The sequence below is a fragment of the Alosa pseudoharengus genome, unplaced genomic scaffold, assembly GCF_046254945.1.
Source record: "Alosa pseudoharengus isolate Yale_2024_CS ecotype anadromous, Long Island Sound unplaced genomic scaffold, YU_APseudo_1.1 YU_APseudo_1.1_scf_12, whole genome shotgun sequence".
NCBI lineage: Eukaryota > Metazoa > Chordata > Actinopteri > Clupeiformes > Clupeidae > Alosa > Alosa pseudoharengus.
The window spans coordinates 31,835,871-31,850,005 of NW_027468587.1; the positions used below are offsets into that span (position 1 = coordinate 31,835,871).

Consider the following 14,135-nt stretch of genomic DNA (forward strand, 5'->3'; position numbering starts at 1 on the left):
GAGAGGAAGTGATCTCATTGGTTGAGCAGGTGCAGAGCGAAAGCACTGCCTGTATCACTGCACCTGTGCCTGTATCGCCCTACCTGTTCAACCTGCCTTCTCGCCTTCCTGAAGGGCACGCCTCCCCCCAACCCCCACTGCTCTTGTTAGCGGAACTATCTGGCTTCAGAGCAGGGCAGTTCCTTGTACACAACTAAACTGTCCTCAACTAAACAGAGAGAAAACCAGTCTAATGCTAATGGGATAGAATCCATATAGTAGCCATTTACTGTTAGTCTTTTGACCATGTGGTGAAGAGAAACAGTCTTCAAGGTATTGTCATCAGTCTGCAATCTCAGTTTGAAAGACGCCTCCAGATTTAAGCCAGGCTGTTGAGGAACTACCGAATGGGCTAAGCATGGGGTCAGATGAGGCTTATAATTTCGTCTTTAAGGGTGAGTTGTGTCTTTACTGTTTAAAGATACTTGTAAAGTATATTTACATATATGTGCATGATGGTATATGTTGTCAAAGCCAAGTGAATACATACTAATAAAGATTAAACTATTACAGTTAACATTACAGTACAAAGTGCGTGGCAGGTTCTCGCCCCTAAATAGTTAGTTGTAGCTTAGGTAAATAAAGGAAACTGGTTTGATAAGACTGTTAAATACTCTGGACAAAGTTTTTATTATTATTATTAAACTTTAAATGGTCAATAATTTAGGCATTTCATTACACCCTTTCATTTCATAAAGCATTTCAAAGAAGAATAATCTTCATTACAAAATGTCTCAACTAAATGTACTTATGCTTGGTGTGTGATATGGCATAAAATTGGGTGAAGCCTCAATAAAATACGTTTTTTTGTGTAATGTAATGGATCACGTGCCCCATGATTTATATCCAAAACGTGATACCATCTTTGTTGCCATGTCATTCATTTTTGTATTCGCTCGGATGCATCTAAAGCCCTTCATATGACCCAGGGTTTGAGTTATGCACGGAGAAAACATGCTGTTATGTTTGAGTTTCTGCTAGTAGAGAAGGGGTTCAATAATGCAAGTGAAATGATACTGATAGAAAACAATAGGCTACATCTTCTTTGAGTGGTTTATAAGGCCTTTTTATAGTTCATATAAAACTTTTGTTTTTCTGTCCAAAGAGTTTGTAGGAATTAAATCCTAAAGTATGACAATGGGAAACAAGCAGAACTATGTTTTCCTAAGGTGCTGTTTCTCAAAAATATAAACAGAGCTTTTCGGAATGCTTCAAGGTCTTGGGTCCTTTTCACCATGGCAACCTGACTACTGTTTGCATAAGATAGGTTACTGAGTAGAGGAGGGGAAGCATAGTTTGTAGTTGTTTTCATCTTGCTTATGAAAACAAAAGGGAAACAACGGTCTGTCATTGCCAGTGCGGTGAACAATTACCCAAAACAGACGAAAGTTGAGCAACTCAAAGTTTCCTTCACACTGTCTTAGGCTACTTTATGGTCACCCACTGTGCGGTTCAGACAAAGCTAGCAGCACTTGAATGTTTTGAGAAATAACTGAACTATTTTGAGTCATATTTGTCAAAATAACTGGGCTGGTTGAAAACAATGCAAAATGAACGCCTTAACACTTGAAAGAAACTGGCCCCAAGCAACATGTCACACAATATTTAACTTGGTCACTCCTGGTGTTCTGGGAAAGTCACTGAATATAATTCCATTGTCACAACCCCTGTATCTCCCCCAGTGTCAAGAATGTCTTACTTAGTCTCCTTTACTCCACTCCAAGCAATGTGAAAGGTGAATCAGCTGCCAACAGTAGGAGAGGTGGTGAATGCCACCAGCATGTGTAATGCATACCAGTCTTCAGGTGTTATATAGTGACTGACTGATTCCTTGCTGCCTGCAACTTTGAGGGGGGGAAACACTCTACTCACATATCAGACTAAGTGTGCAAAACAATGTTTCTTTTTCTCTTGCAAGTGCACATCACCAACTGCCCCCACCACCTTGTTTGGTCTTGTATCACAGTAGGATCAGTGATGTGCAAGAGAGCACCATACAATGCCCCTCCCTTTCCCTTCCTTTTTTACTGTTGAAAATACATGTCCTGACTTACTGATAGCATTAAGACTGGAGGCCAGATATCACAGGGAGTGTCTAGTGTCTGGTATTACTCGTTCATTTAGAGCACTTAACTGCAGTGTTTCACCCATTGCCCAATCTCAAATGTGCACCATGGTCATTTAAGGATTTGTAACATATTCTGTGGATACTAGGGACTGTATTTTACATAGTTCAAATGCAACCTCATATCTACACTCCTTCACTGGACATAGACTACCTCATCTTTCTGGAAACATTGCTATTTATTAGTAACTAGTTATCTCTATCTTTAAATTGCTATGATCCTGCAACATTATACTATTCTATTTGTAACTGCCACAGTTCAGTTAGTTGAGCTAATTGCAGTGGAATGCTAATTCTCAGATGACTGTTCTTCTTGTTGCCTCTAGTGGTTCTGATTGGCGAGTCTGGTGTGGGCAAAAGCAACCTGCTGTCACGCTTCACCAAAAATGAGTTCAACCACGACAGCCGCACCACCATTGGAGTGGAGTTCAGCACGAGGACCGTGCAGCTGAACGGCCTCACGATCAAGGCCCAGATCTGGGACACGGCCGGCCTGGAGCGCTACAGGGCCATCACTTCAGCGTGGGTTACTACTCAAGATTTCTGACACCTCTGCTACAAACTGACCACTTGTCAGTCTACTAGGAGAATGACAGATGTGCTCAAAATGCCGTCCTTCCTCTCAACAGATATGTTTTGTTATATAGTGTGTTTCCTGCTGGGGATGCTCTGATTCCTAACACCAACAACTTTAAATTAGTCTTATATACAATTTGACCCATGTGTTCACATCAACATTGGGGGGGAAATGATGGCATGGAGCCTTAAGCTTGTTTGAGAAACAAATCCTCTAATTGGTACATTGGTAACATTATAATTCAGTTTTTGTGACCTACCTGTGTTGCTTATTTTATTTTATTTGGAGGAACAATACAAACCATAAATGCCTTCCATGTATTTTTTATGGAAGTTACACAGGAATTCCTTTTGGTTAGCCAGGACAACTGAAGAGATTGTTTCTTTACCTCATTTTAACCCTAGAAACATTCTCCCCAGAGTTGTTTTTCTGTCTGTCCACCCACATTTGCTGTTTCAATGTGTTCCTCATTTAGTCTTTTTGGTGCATTCTCTCCAGATATTACAGGGGTGCAGTTGGAGCTCTGCTTGTCTATGACATTTCAAAGCACCTTACTTATGAGAGTGCAGCACGGTGGCTGAAGGAGCTATACGATCATGCAGACCCCCACATAGTCGTCATGTTGGTAGGAAACAAGTCTGACCTGGCATCTGTGCGGTCAGTTCCCACTGAGGATGCCAAGAGCTTCGCAGGTATTCATTAAATTAATGCCAGTTCTCAAAATAAAGCAAAAATAATTATTTTTTTGATGGGTCATGTATAATGAGTTGGACCACTTGAATGAATTTCCATTATATTTTCAAGGACATTTATATTCTGAGTTTTAAAACATTTTTTGCCCCTTGATGCAGAAAAGAATGGCTTGTTGTTCATGGAGACCTCTGCTTTAGAATCCACAAATGTCGAGGTTGCCTTTAACAATGTCCTTACTGGTAAATTACAAATTACAATTCTAACTCTGTTAATAACTATAATTTCAATATCATACTGTCCTAACACTTGACTGAAGTCCTCTGATATGACATGAGTACTCTCATTTCTTTGCAGAGATCCACAAGAAAGTGTCCAGCAGAGAAGTGACCAGAGGCTCAATCAGTGCTGTGACGTTGACTAGCGAGAATGCTCTATCCACCAATAATGAAGAGAATAAACCATGCTGCAGGAATGTCTGATACTTTTTAAATGGACTCTAACCCTTAAAGTTCAAGAATCTCTGCTGAAAGTCTTTGTCTTGTGTTATACAATAGCATGTGAATTTTAGTGACTAGAACAAATAAATTATATTCTTTACAAACACACTAGATGATCGCAGTCATGCTTGTGTCTTACAGATAAGCGTATGGGCTTTGTGTTAAGTGGAAGAGCGTGCGTTTCACTGTTATGTTCTGGTTATGATCCATATTGTAATTGGTTTTGTTTTTTTAAATGAGAGACACAATTTTCACAGTATCTGAAACCGTGGCATATCAAAGTGCAGGTTTACCTTTAGATAAACTGTTGTACACCTTTCTGTTAAATTGATTTTACTGATCTAATCTGATTTGTCTTTCCCATCACTACAATAAATTATTCTTGTCATATAAAGTTTTAAGGTCCATGTATTTGTATCTGAAATTATAGGCTAGTAAAGTAGGCTGAAGGATGTCGGATATCGTTCCAATCTTGTCAATAAATAGGCCTGCCACTGTTAAGTATAAAACATATGGTTTATTTGACTAAATAATTATGAAAATGCCAGTAATTATAGGCTAATAGGTGTAGGCCTATAGGTGATGCTGATTTTGAAAATTCTCCATCAAGCTTCGACTTCATTGCTGTAGGGATATGGCAACCTTGGCTGATATATCTACAGGGCTGTAGTGGATATATATACTCTTTTGATCCCGTGAGAGAAAACACAAGTAAACACAGGTCACCCTCCTCTGAAATGTCAGAAATAGAGTTTATCCACCTCTTATTAGTGTTTTTGACATTCAAAAATCACACTGTATTAACCACATTTACAATATTTACACTCATCAACACTCTAGGAACCATTTAATACCACTGGTATTGTTATAAACATTGAACAATAACCTCCACCATCATCAAACATGTTCTGAATGCCTTTTTAATAAGTCTGATACCACATGGCACCATTATAGTTCACCCACCTCTTATTTTTACCACTACACCCCTTTTAATTATGTTGGTAGGCCTTCTCTAGCCCACACCTATCTGGTACCATGACTGTCACTCAAAAGTATAAGCCACGTGTCACCACAGCAGCAGCTAAATCATGTGGAAGTGAGGTCATAGCCAGTTAACAGTGTTTCTCTGATGTACAGGTAAGACTTGGTTTCAAGAAACCTGGGGCACCGCATACCTTTTCAGGAAAAAAAAAACTTAGGTAAAATCAGTGAAGCAACCCGTGACTGAAAGCACCACTGGCAAATCATCGTAGGCTAGAGACAATGACAGCTACTGTTACTTCCAAGTCAAACAAGGGGCGGGACTGCGCATTCGTCACACAACGCCGCTCGGAAGTGGAGGAGTAGGTCGCTTAAAAACTTTCCAAAAGCTTCAGGGTTTCTGTTGTTGCACTCCTCTCAGACGTAGATGCAGTATAATATAATTAAATTATTTCGGAAGCAGGGACCTTGGAGTTTAGTTGTAGTGAGTGCTACAGATAAACCAAAGAGGAGCTTGTGGGTTGTCACGAGCTGTTTGGATGAGAATTTGCCTTGACTCACGCGATAAAGTGGCTAGGAATTGTTAGCCAAAGGGGAGTCAACAAGTCGTAACTTAACGTTACAAATTACGTTGCCCGAGAAGATATCTAATCGGTGACACTAAGAGCTGTCTGGACAGCAATTTGAAGAAATGGCGACGAGAGAAGACGAATATGACTACCTCTTTAAAGGTGAGCCCTCCGCATTAAACGATGACGTTGCCTCACAGCTAGCACAGTTAGCTACCTTGTGAATTGGCTAGCAAAAGCTAGTAAGCTAGCGAGGTACGCTAGCAAGGTTAGTAGCTAATGCCACTTGAAGCTGTTGGAGCTTGCTAGTCTACATGCTAACTGCGATCGTTATGATTTTACCAAACTAATCAGTAAAGTAGCCAGACGGATCACTGTAACTTTTGCAAAGGTGAACAATGTATTTGCTATGTTAAAATCAGCTGATGTTTGCCAGCAAACAGTATGCTGCTAGTTTAGCTAATGTGTTGTTGATATCTATAGATGAAAAAGTCAACAGTTTTAGTGCCACTAGCTTCTACTGTCTGCGTTAAGTTGCAAGGCGCGTGATGGGTGACAGGGAATTTGAAAAATCGGTAGATGACAGTTCTGACTGGCAACTTCAAACTAACTAACAAATGTTAGCTATTCAAATAGCAACTGTAGCAAGGCATGTGATGCAATCTAATTAGAAGGTGGTCATCGGGAATTTAGTTGGCAGAATGACACATCGCGATGAGTCACCCTGAGGTGGACCTAGGTACCTTGAGCCAGTGTCCTTGTTTTGGCCATTGAAATTCTTGGTCACCTCTCTTATCAGAAGACGGATAGATAGATCGATATATACTTAGAATATGTTTTGTCTCACCTGATACATCCTTTACGCCTACCAAAAATGACCTGCGGAACATCTATATTTAAATACATTGACATAGGCTACAGTCTTGGATAGCCTAGTATACATTTAAATACAATGTGTTATATATAACACATTATATGTATATATACACTACAATTTGTATATACATTGATATACATTTAATCACAGACTTCACTCTCTGAGCTGTCTTTGATTCCAGAGAGGAAATTCAGTAAGTGTCCCTTTGTTCCCAAGTGGAACGGGCTCTGCTGTTGTCCAACTGGAAAGACCTGTATTACTATCAGGAAGAGTGTGTGTCTGTGCATGGTTGTTTGTAATGCGTATGCCGGTGTGAGTTAGAGACTAAAATGTGCCCTAGCTTTGAGGTGGCGCCAATAAATGTGTGGCACAAGCACATTTGTTTCTTGATATCATTAAACAAACAGATGACACTGGTTAGAGTAAGAATGTGGTGAATTCACACAAAACATGCTCTTAGATGTGGGTGGGTCTTACTGTAGTTGCAGTGCCTAGTTGGTGTTTAACTATGTTGGTGTAGAACAGTGTTTTTCAAGCTTTTTCAGACCAAGGACCGCTTAACCAATAAAAACACTCATGGACAACCTAGCTTAAAAAAAAAAAAAGAGTAGACCTACTGCAACAGTGTCAACAGTATATCACACAAAAGGCCTACTCACTGAACCACCTTGCTAATTGTCTTTGCACCTTGCTTATTGTTTCAGAGGATTCAAATGTTTTAAACTGGCATAGGCTTACATAGTGTTGCAGAACTGTTTGGATTTATATACAAGTTGGTTTAATATTGCAAACAACTCATTTATATTATATTTTACCACGTCTGCTCGCGGACCACTTGGGGTCCCCTGACCACACTTTGAGGAACGCTGTGGTAGAGCAGAACTACTTCATCACTTCTACAGAACCCCGCACTGTGTTGCTGTAAGGCAGACTGCTGTGCTTCTGAATCAGTGGCTGTATGTCATAACTGCATTGTGATTTTGTTTTTATTGCTTGGAGTTACAGTCTGAGCTGGATACCAGGTTACATCAAAGCTAATTGTGAGCCACATTGAACACTAGTACTTTTGGCACCATAACATAATCGTTATTTCTGCATGATCACTATGGGGCAGTGGCTGTGATTTCTTTGCGGCTTTGTTGTGCGCTAAGACACCCAACCCAGGCAGCGTTTCACAATGGTATGTGGGTGAGGATGGGAGGGGAGCGTCCTTCTCAGGTGGCTTTTCATTCAGCAGTCAAAGAGATCTGGGGGAACACACCCTCGGTCCAGTGGCACAGCTGAGCTGACGCCCAGTCGTTTGCTTGCGTCACAATCGGGAGCATGACTTGGGAGTCACAGTGGAAAACAACCACTATGGCCCTGTGTGTGGGTGTGCGATAAACTCAAACGATCAGCTTTTGTACACTGTCATGTGGTACTAGTTCAACACAAAGGTAGTACAGTGTTGTAAAGAAGGGGATCATTTTGACTTGGCTGAAGGATTCCGTAGTGATTCAGTCATTGTTGGACTCACTGCAAAAGGGAAAATGATACTTGTGTAGCACGGTTCAGATGGCAATGGCAAACAAGGCATGACAAGGCCATTGGGGTCACTCCAAAAGCACTGACCACACAATTATTGTTTCTTTACTTTTATTCACTCAAGAAAATGAAATGGGAAACCACTGAATTGGTGATTTCAGTGATCACTAAATCAAATCAATTTTAGGACTTTTAAGTAGTTTTTCTGCTTTGACTTACTAATTATCAAGTCATCTCTCCATGTATTAGGTTTTAGGTTATGCATTACTGCACCACTATGTATTAGGCCACTACTATAGTGAAGAGAAACAGAACATTTGAAGCAACTTAAAAAGTCATGTTATTTCATTGTGTATTTCAGGTAATCAAATTGTTGTTTTGTTTGAGTAAAGATAAATCAAATGACAATATCCAATTACAATTCTACTGAAATTACTTGCAAAACAAAATTTTTATGACAATTCATTACAAATTATTTATGACAATTCATTAAAATGGTGGATATAGCGTTTTGGAACCAAACTCTTCATTTGTTTTTCTTTCCCTGCTTGGAACATTCACTTGCATTCTAGTACTTGCTAATGCATTTATGCTCCATTCCCAACAACTGATGAAACTGTGCTTTGGTCCAACCTTGCAGTGGTGCTAATTGGGGATTCTGGCGTGGGAAAGAGCAACCTTCTGTCCCGCTTCACCCGAAACGAGTTCAACCTGGAGAGCAAGAGCACGATCGGGGTGGAGTTTGCCACACGTAGCATCCAGGTGGAGGGAAAGACCATCAAGGCGCAGATCTGGGACACAGCTGGCCAGGAGCGCTACAGGGCAATCACATCCGCGTAAGTCACTGTTAACCCCCGTCAGGGCAGTCACATCCGCGTAAGTCACTGTTAACCCCCGTCAGGGCAGTCACATCCGCGTAAGTCACTGTTAACCCCCGTCAGGGCAGTCACATCTGCGTAAGTCACTGTTAACCCCCGTCAGGGCAGTCATATCCATGTAAGTACTTCCTACCCCCCCTCACAGAGTGAAGAAATGGACACATTTATGCCTTACATAACTTGTGACATTGCCTATTGCATTGTGAAACATATGTCGGTTAACTATAAGTTGACCAAACATTCAGGTTGACTATATAATGGCCATCAGCAACAGTGTTGTAGCAGTAAGTTCATTCTCCAACTTTAATTTCATTAGTCATGTGCAACCCTTTTATTTTATTTAAACAAGTCCAATGGGTGGCACTACCTATTTTAATCCCCTTCTGGGCTAATCATTTCCTTACCTTCATGTGTAGTTACTACCGAGGAGCTGTTGGTGCCCTCCTGGTGTACGACATCGCCAAGCACCTGACATACGAAAACGCTGAGCGCTGGTTGAAAGAGCTGCAGGACCACGCTGACAGCAACATCGTCATCATGCTGGTGGGCAACAAGAGCGACCTGCGTCACCTGAGAGCGGTGCCCACGGACGAGGCCAAGGCCTTCGCTGGTAGGTCGTCCGCTTCTGCTGCTTCTGCTTCCCATGTGTAAAGGCCAGGGGGGGGCAGCCTTGGCCTACTGGTTAGCGCTTCGGACTTGAAACCGGAGGGTTGCCGATTCGAACCCCGACCAGTAGGAACGGCTGAAGCACCTAACCCCTCACTGCTCCCCGTGCGCCACTGTAGCAGGCAGCTCACTGTGTCAGGATTGGTGTGTGCTTCACCTCACTGTGTGTTCACTGTGTGCTGAGTGTGTTTCACTTATTCACGGATTGGGATAAATGCAAAGACCAAATTTCCCTCACGGGATCAAAAGAGTATATATACTTATATACTAGGCCCGTTCACACCAAGGACGATGAATATAACGATAACGGCAAAGAAGCATCACACTAGCTAACATGAATGTTGTTATTGTTATAGTTTATGTGTGGACCGGATGTTTTCATTCATATTATTCATAAGAGCAATAATGTTTTTCCGTTATTGGTCTCAACGGCCCTTAACATTTACAGAGTGAATACATTCAACTGAAATTAGTATATTTGAAAATATCCCTTCAAGGGGAGGATGGAATATGATGCCTGAATGGTGTCTTCAGTGTATAGGCATTTCACTATTCTTTGGTTAGGATAGAAATCCATGGGCTCAAAAGCATTAGTGTGGTTTCAGAACTCCAAGAAAGCAAAGCAATGCAGTGGTATATATGGTAAACTACTAAACTTTAAAATGTAGAATTACGTATACTTCTTTTCTCATAGGGAGAGGTGAATGGTGATACTGCTCTATTCATGGGTTTCATCAGGTCCCTTTCCACAGGTTTATAAAATCAAGCACCTAGATTATAAATGCAGACTACATGGTGCTTGATCAATACACCTGTGGAAAGGGGCGTGATAAAACCCATGAATAGTATGCTTTTTCTGATGACAACGATTCTCTCTTTGTTTTTACAGAAAAGCATGGACTGTCCTTCCTGGAGACGTCTGCTTTGGACTCGTCCAATGTGGAGTTGGCTTTCCAGACTATTCTTACAGGTCAGTGGGTCATGTAGGCCTGTCGGTGACCAAAAGAATACACTCAAGTATTTTGAGAACATCCCCTTTCTTGCTACCAGTAGGTGGCAGCAAATTCCAAGTTTGTGGTGTTTGTATGTGACTGCTGTTTCATGAATGAAATCAATCTGAGGTCAATTACACAGCTTCCTTACTACCGCACACAAAAGAACCAAATTTGAGATTGCCCCGAGAGCATCAAAAACAGGCTGTTGTCTTCAAGTATTTACCATTTTTACAGATGATCTATCATTTATCAGAGTCAGTTATCCTAGGAACTTGGGTTGATACAGCATAAAGGGTCAGAAATTAACAAGGTAGCTGGTTGAACCTGCTGCTCAGGTAAAGTCTTGCGCTGGGGACAGATAAAAGTGCCTTAACGACGTGCCGCCACGCTAATGAACCATATTTTCATTTAATTCATCCAACAGGGGCCAACCATTTCAGTGCTCTACTGTGTAGCAGAGGAGCTTCACCCGCCTTCAAAAAAGGCAGTCTAAGAGAATGGCTCATGTATGCGTACATGGCACCACCCACCCTCTTTGTAGAGAGTTACTGCATAGCTAGTGATCTCTTTGGAGAGGTAATTCACATGGCTTTACAAATTTTAATTTGAACTGAGAAAAGGTACATTCCAGTTCCCTTGCCCCTTCAACGTATTCCCCTTCTGCAAAAATACAACCATGGCATTCTGTTCTTCCACTGATCGAGTTTTCTTGCATCATCTCAGAAGCTCCTTCCTTTTCTTGACTTCTGGAACAGAGTTGCTGTTGGTTTGTAAATAGTGTCAATACTCGGCCACAGCTCATACTGCATGTTTGAGCTCTGGTGCTTGCTGGCATCATAGGACTTGCAAATCTCTCTAGACTAGCACACCACCCTCAGCCCCTGGCCTTTTAATGGATATCTTAAGGTGGTGATGATACAAGGGGCATGTTTTTGAGCAGTGTTTCTGAAACAATTACTTGACCCAGTTCCTGTGGTTCTGATCGGATGACTGTGATAAGCTGCCCACTAATGATGAAAGTGTTTCCAGATAAATAAGTGGCCAAGTGCTCACTCGGCAACATTGCCTGTCAGCAGTGCTCCAAAAGTTGACCTGCAAGTCTTTTTTATTATTATTTATTTTTTTAAGGGGTTTCCATGTAACCCTGAAAGTAACTTCCCAGTTATAAAAACAGCTGGATATAGTGAGAATAGGTACTGTATAGTGTCTGAGCATGAAAACAACTAGATTGTTATGCTTAATAGGAAGATACAGCAAGTTACTTCAGGCACAGTGTGGACTAACTATCTGCCTCTAACCAAATCTGAGACTATCAGTGGATGTGTGTTTTCATTTTCACGACGTTTTAAGGAAACAACGTTAGTCATAAACTGACTAAAAGGGTCGCAATCCTACCTGATTAACAACGTTACATAGTGTAATATCAAGTGTTCAGAGTGCACAATGGAAATGTCAGAGACTTCATTCTCCATATAATAAGTCAGTGTAGCATCAGAATGAGTGTGATGCCGTTATTTTAAGGTGAAAGAACTGCAATGTGTTCCTTTAACATACATCTCCTCATGACCTCTCCCTTCCACAGCCATCTACCACATAGTGTCCCAGCGGCAGATGTCTGGGCGCAGTGACGCCGACTTCTCTCCAAACTCCAATGTTGTGCCGATCACTGTGCAACCCACCCAGAGCTCAGCAAAGCAGGGCGCCTGCTGCCAGAACAACTGAAGTTTCTGCACACACTAAGGATCCTGGGTAACAGAAAAAAACATGAGGGAAAAGGCCAAAAAAGCAAAAAAAAAAAAAAAAAGCAAAATGTAAAACAGACAGTCAGAATGCCGGACTGCAGCACAGAGACCCCCCCCCCATTCCCCCCCACACACACACACACAAACACACACACACACAAACACACACACACAGGTGTCTGCATGAGTGCTGTGTACGCTGTACTCCCCTTACTCTATCTATGCATTCTTGTTAACTTACAATTGCAATAAGCTTCACAGCTATGGCCCCAGAATCTGCAAATGCAATAAGCAGTGGACAAAAAAAATGAAGCACCTCCAGGAAAGAGTTGGGTGAATGTAGAATTAAATGAATTTGGTTAGCATACTGATTAGTCTGTTCCTGAAACACCATACCTCTTATCTTTCACACTAATACGATTGTATGGGCGGGTCACAACAAGCCATGGTTTGGGGCAGAGTGCAGTCTTTCCGCTAGCTGTGATCACTGTCTCTCTCCCATCCATCTGGACATGTAGGTGAAATTTGGGCCCATGCACATATTTGCACATTTGCAGCTGAGATAGAAGTATGAGAGAAACATTCAGCGAGGGCACGGTGCAAGAGCAGATAGCAGTTTATACTGGATGTCATCCCAGTTAGGCTCAATGTTTTGAATTACCATAAAGGGAAATTGTGCTTATGGAGTCAATCACAGCTAATTTAAAAAAAAAAAAAAAAAAAAAAAACCATTTGACCGCATTGTGCACATGGCAAAGATTACCTTATGTTCTACCTTCCAGCAAAGTTCTGGCTTACTGCTTTTTTTGACATCCCCTACTGTATTTATTTAATGTTAATATGAACATTTTTCGTTTGTATTGTTTGACCTGAGGATTTTTTTTTTTTTTGCCTTGCAGAGAATCATCTCAAAGCTACACTGGGCTTTTTTTATTTAATATTATTTCTGGGATATGAAGGGTGACTCTTTTTATTTCTTCTTTTCTCTTTGTGACTACAGATTCACATGAAATTCACAAGAAATTCTTTAAGGATGAAATCATTGTACGCGATTAATTTCAGCTTTGAGTAAATGCATACTTGATTGAGGGGAATGCCATGAAAGACCTGTCAAGTATAGCAGATCAATTTATTTTAATGAAAGGATGTGTCAAAAGAAATCACGAGCACATGTTAAGAAATATTTTTTTGTACTTGCTTTACTGGAAGCTTCTTTTACCTCTGACAATGTTGGATTCACTGTATGTTTTTTTTTTAAATTTTTTTTTTTACATAGTATTTTATTTCCTCACATTTAACACATCCATGCATTGCACACTTTGTACTGTTAGTTTTAAGTCATTAAACGGGTGCACCAGTGGCTTGTGGCCTCCGGACACTGTTTTGAAGGTGCATCTCCGGTTTCTAAAAGCCACGTCTCTATTGGATGGAAAGGTTTCAAGGGTCTGACTCGGAGCAAATAGGCATGCAACGCTCCCTCTGTTCTCCCTCTAGGCTGCTTCCTCATCATCTGTGTGCATGTATTAGGTTGCAAGGAGCAGGGAGGCCCAGCGCCTTGCCTCAGGCCTGTCCTGTGCATGTCTGATAGGCTTCGTTATACACTCGTCTCACTGTAAATGAAATCCCTTTTTCTTCTGCGTGTAACCTAAAGAGAGCTGGGTCTTATGGGAGATCTCATGGATTATGGCCCCGCTCTCACTCCTGCTTGGATGTTGGAGTTCTGGCTAAAGCAGGGTGGTACGGGGGAAAGGGGACAGACCAAAGGGTGGCGGCGGCAGTAGTGGTGGGGGATTGGCTCAACCAAGACCCCTTCTGTCATGGAGGTAGGGGGCCTTGTTTCAAAGTCAAGGTCACTGCAGTGAAGGTCAATATTAACTTGGTGCCCGCTGCGAAGCTCCGATGCAGACCGACACGCTGGCAGTTCAATTGTATTTCCCTCTAATATGTCAAACAACCAGAGTCTAATGCTATC

At 41.5% G+C, this 14,135-nt stretch overlaps 2 protein-coding genes across 2 annotated transcripts; both read left to right on the forward strand.

Moving 5' to 3' along the window:
* The first annotated feature begins 147 nt into the window (after nt 1–147).
* rab25b (RAB25, member RAS oncogene family b) lies at nt 148–4,325 on the forward strand. The gene is made up of 5 exons (XM_076280855.1): nt 148–434; nt 2,491–2,686; nt 3,240–3,433; nt 3,593–3,673; nt 3,789–4,325. Exons 1-5 carry the CDS (start codon nt 398–400, stop codon nt 3,911–3,913), a joined length of 633 nt encoding a protein of 210 aa, XP_076136970.1. The 5' UTR covers nt 148–397; the 3' UTR covers nt 3,914–4,325.
* Nucleotides 4,326–5,239: 914 nt separating this feature from the next.
* Nucleotides 5,240–13,523, forward strand: rab11al (RAB11a, member RAS oncogene family, like). Its single transcript, XM_076280857.1, has 5 exons — nt 5,240–5,643; nt 8,523–8,718; nt 9,177–9,370; nt 10,316–10,396; nt 12,004–13,523. The coding sequence occupies exons 1-5, from the start codon at nt 5,604–5,606 to the stop codon at nt 12,141–12,143; spliced, it is 651 nt and encodes a 216-aa protein (XP_076136972.1). The 5' UTR covers nt 5,240–5,603; the 3' UTR covers nt 12,144–13,523.
* The last annotated feature ends 612 nt before the right edge of the window (nt 13,524–14,135 follow it).

What these genes read in the sequence shown, in the direction of transcription:
- rab25b (XM_076280855.1), top strand. Translation starts at nt 398, where the DNA reads ATGGGGTCAGATGAGGCTTATAATTTCGTCTTTAAGG. An exon ending in TACAGGGCCATCACTTCAGC is followed by an intron (nt 2,687 to 3,239) that starts GTGGGTTACTAC and finishes CATTCTCTCCAG; the next exon opens with ATATTACAGGGGTGCAGTTG. An exon ending in CTTTAACAATGTCCTTACTG is followed by an intron (nt 3,674 to 3,788) that starts GTAAATTACAAA and finishes ATTTCTTTGCAG; the next exon opens with AGATCCACAAGAAAGTGTCC.
- rab11al (XM_076280857.1), top strand. Translation starts at nt 5,604, where the DNA reads ATGGCGACGAGAGAAGACGAATATGACTACCTCTTTAAAG. An exon ending in CGAGGCCAAGGCCTTCGCTG is followed by an intron (nt 9,371 to 10,315) that starts GTAGGTCGTCCG and finishes TTGTTTTTACAG; the next exon opens with AAAAGCATGGACTGTCCTTC. An exon ending in TTTCCAGACTATTCTTACAG is followed by an intron (nt 10,397 to 12,003) that starts GTCAGTGGGTCA and finishes TCCCTTCCACAG; the next exon opens with CCATCTACCACATAGTGTCC.